The 1,503-nt window shown below is 36.6% G+C and overlaps 1 protein-coding gene across 2 annotated transcripts in view; it reads right to left on the bottom strand.

Annotated features, from left to right (window-relative positions):
* The window catches only part of b2m (beta-2-microglobulin), an 11,569-nt gene extending 10,853 nt beyond the window's left edge, over positions 1-716 (bottom strand). For both annotated transcript variants that reach the window (XM_032505714.1, XM_032505713.1), the window contains exon 1: positions 460-716. In XM_032505714.1, the coding sequence (XP_032361605.1) occupies positions 460-526 (67 nt within the window). In that variant the 5' untranslated portion in view covers positions 527-716. The remainder of the gene's footprint in view (positions 1-459) is intronic.
* Between the last annotated feature and the right edge of the window lie 787 nt (positions 717-1,503).

Below are 1,503 nucleotides of genomic sequence, written 5' to 3'. Positions count from 1 at the left end.
AAGATCAGAGGATGTTGAGTGGATCACAGATGGGTATGTGTCAAAGTTTAGTTGGGATACTGTTTTGAAACTATTAAAAATAAAAAAGTTCAATGCATTGCTATAAGATTAAAACACCCAAGGAATTCAATGAAAGTAATCATTAATTTTACCTGGAGAATGTTATATGGAATCATCCATGTTGTTTTGAGGCAATTTGGTTGAAAGAAATCTAATATTTCTGATATAAAACACAAACGGGTCAATTTGACCCGAGGACAACACAAGGGTTAACGAGTAATTCGACCACTCATGATTCTAACACACAGTTTCTACTTTACTTTTAGGGTGACCTAGTCATGTGGCTTCATATGTTGTGTTTAACATACTGGCCCTACTTGCCTTTTCAGAGGCTTCCGTGTAATAACACAGCGCCATTTGTAAATATATTGTCAAAGGAGCCTACAGTAGTTTACTTACATTCTTTGGCGATTGAAGGAGGAATACAGAGCATTCCGAGGAGAACTGCGCAGACAAATGTCTTCATGGTTTTACCTTCAGTTGGTTTCTGTAAAGTTACAGAAAAGAGTATTCGTCAAATTAAACTGCCCCGCGTGGCAAAACGAAAGTAAATGTATTTTATTTGAGAGTTCTGTCTGTTTAACTGCGGGGACGCTGTCGGGCGAAATTACTGAAGTACATCCGGGAGGTTGTCCACTTAGTCCACCAATAGAATAATCAAGACGAAGTGTTGCTAGGTAGATTTTACTTCGACATGTTGCCCTCGGTGGCGCAGTTTGAGCTGCCTACGAGTTCATATGTCTATCTGTTATTCCTCCCACGCAAAGATAGGCCTACTACTGACATACAGTACTTACTGTTTTGTCATTTGAAAATAAAAAGTCAACCACAGCAGTGGGAATATATCTGAAAATGTCCAAGGTTAATTTTATTTGTCATTTTACAACACGGGTTGCGCAATGAAATGTAATTGTAAATAGTAGCAATTTAGCTATGCAAATATTTAAAAAAAGAACAGATTAAAGTGAATACGTATACAGTATACATACACACACACATACACACCTTGGCTGTACACATACACAAAATATGTACAGATTGACAACATGGCTGTATTTTAAACAGTGTTTCCACTGCATATTGTGTTAGGTAGCTTGTTTATAGTACTGTGATTAATCACCGGATTTGATTATAAAACTCACTTCCTTATGTTAGTCATTTGATAGGCATGTCTCACAGCAGACATTTTGACTTGTCATTGTAGGAAAAGCACAGGGCATGTGTGTGTTTCTATGAACCAGAAGAAGAGAAATTTCCCATTTATTTTTTCACCGTAATCATACAATGATGTTCTGGGTGGACGTCAAACATTTTTCTGAAAAAGAAACTTAAGATGATTGTTTGATATGTTTGATATGATGCCATAGATTGAATTTGTTATTTTTTGCAAAATTCCAAATTCATAAGTGAAAAGGGTCAGGAACCAAGCCAACTTTCCTGCAC

This window comes from Etheostoma spectabile, chromosome 23 (genome assembly GCF_008692095.1).
Source record: "Etheostoma spectabile isolate EspeVRDwgs_2016 chromosome 23, UIUC_Espe_1.0, whole genome shotgun sequence".
Lineage (NCBI taxonomy): Eukaryota > Metazoa > Chordata > Actinopteri > Perciformes > Percidae > Etheostoma > Etheostoma spectabile.
This window is presented reverse-complemented; position numbering and strand designations above follow the sequence as displayed.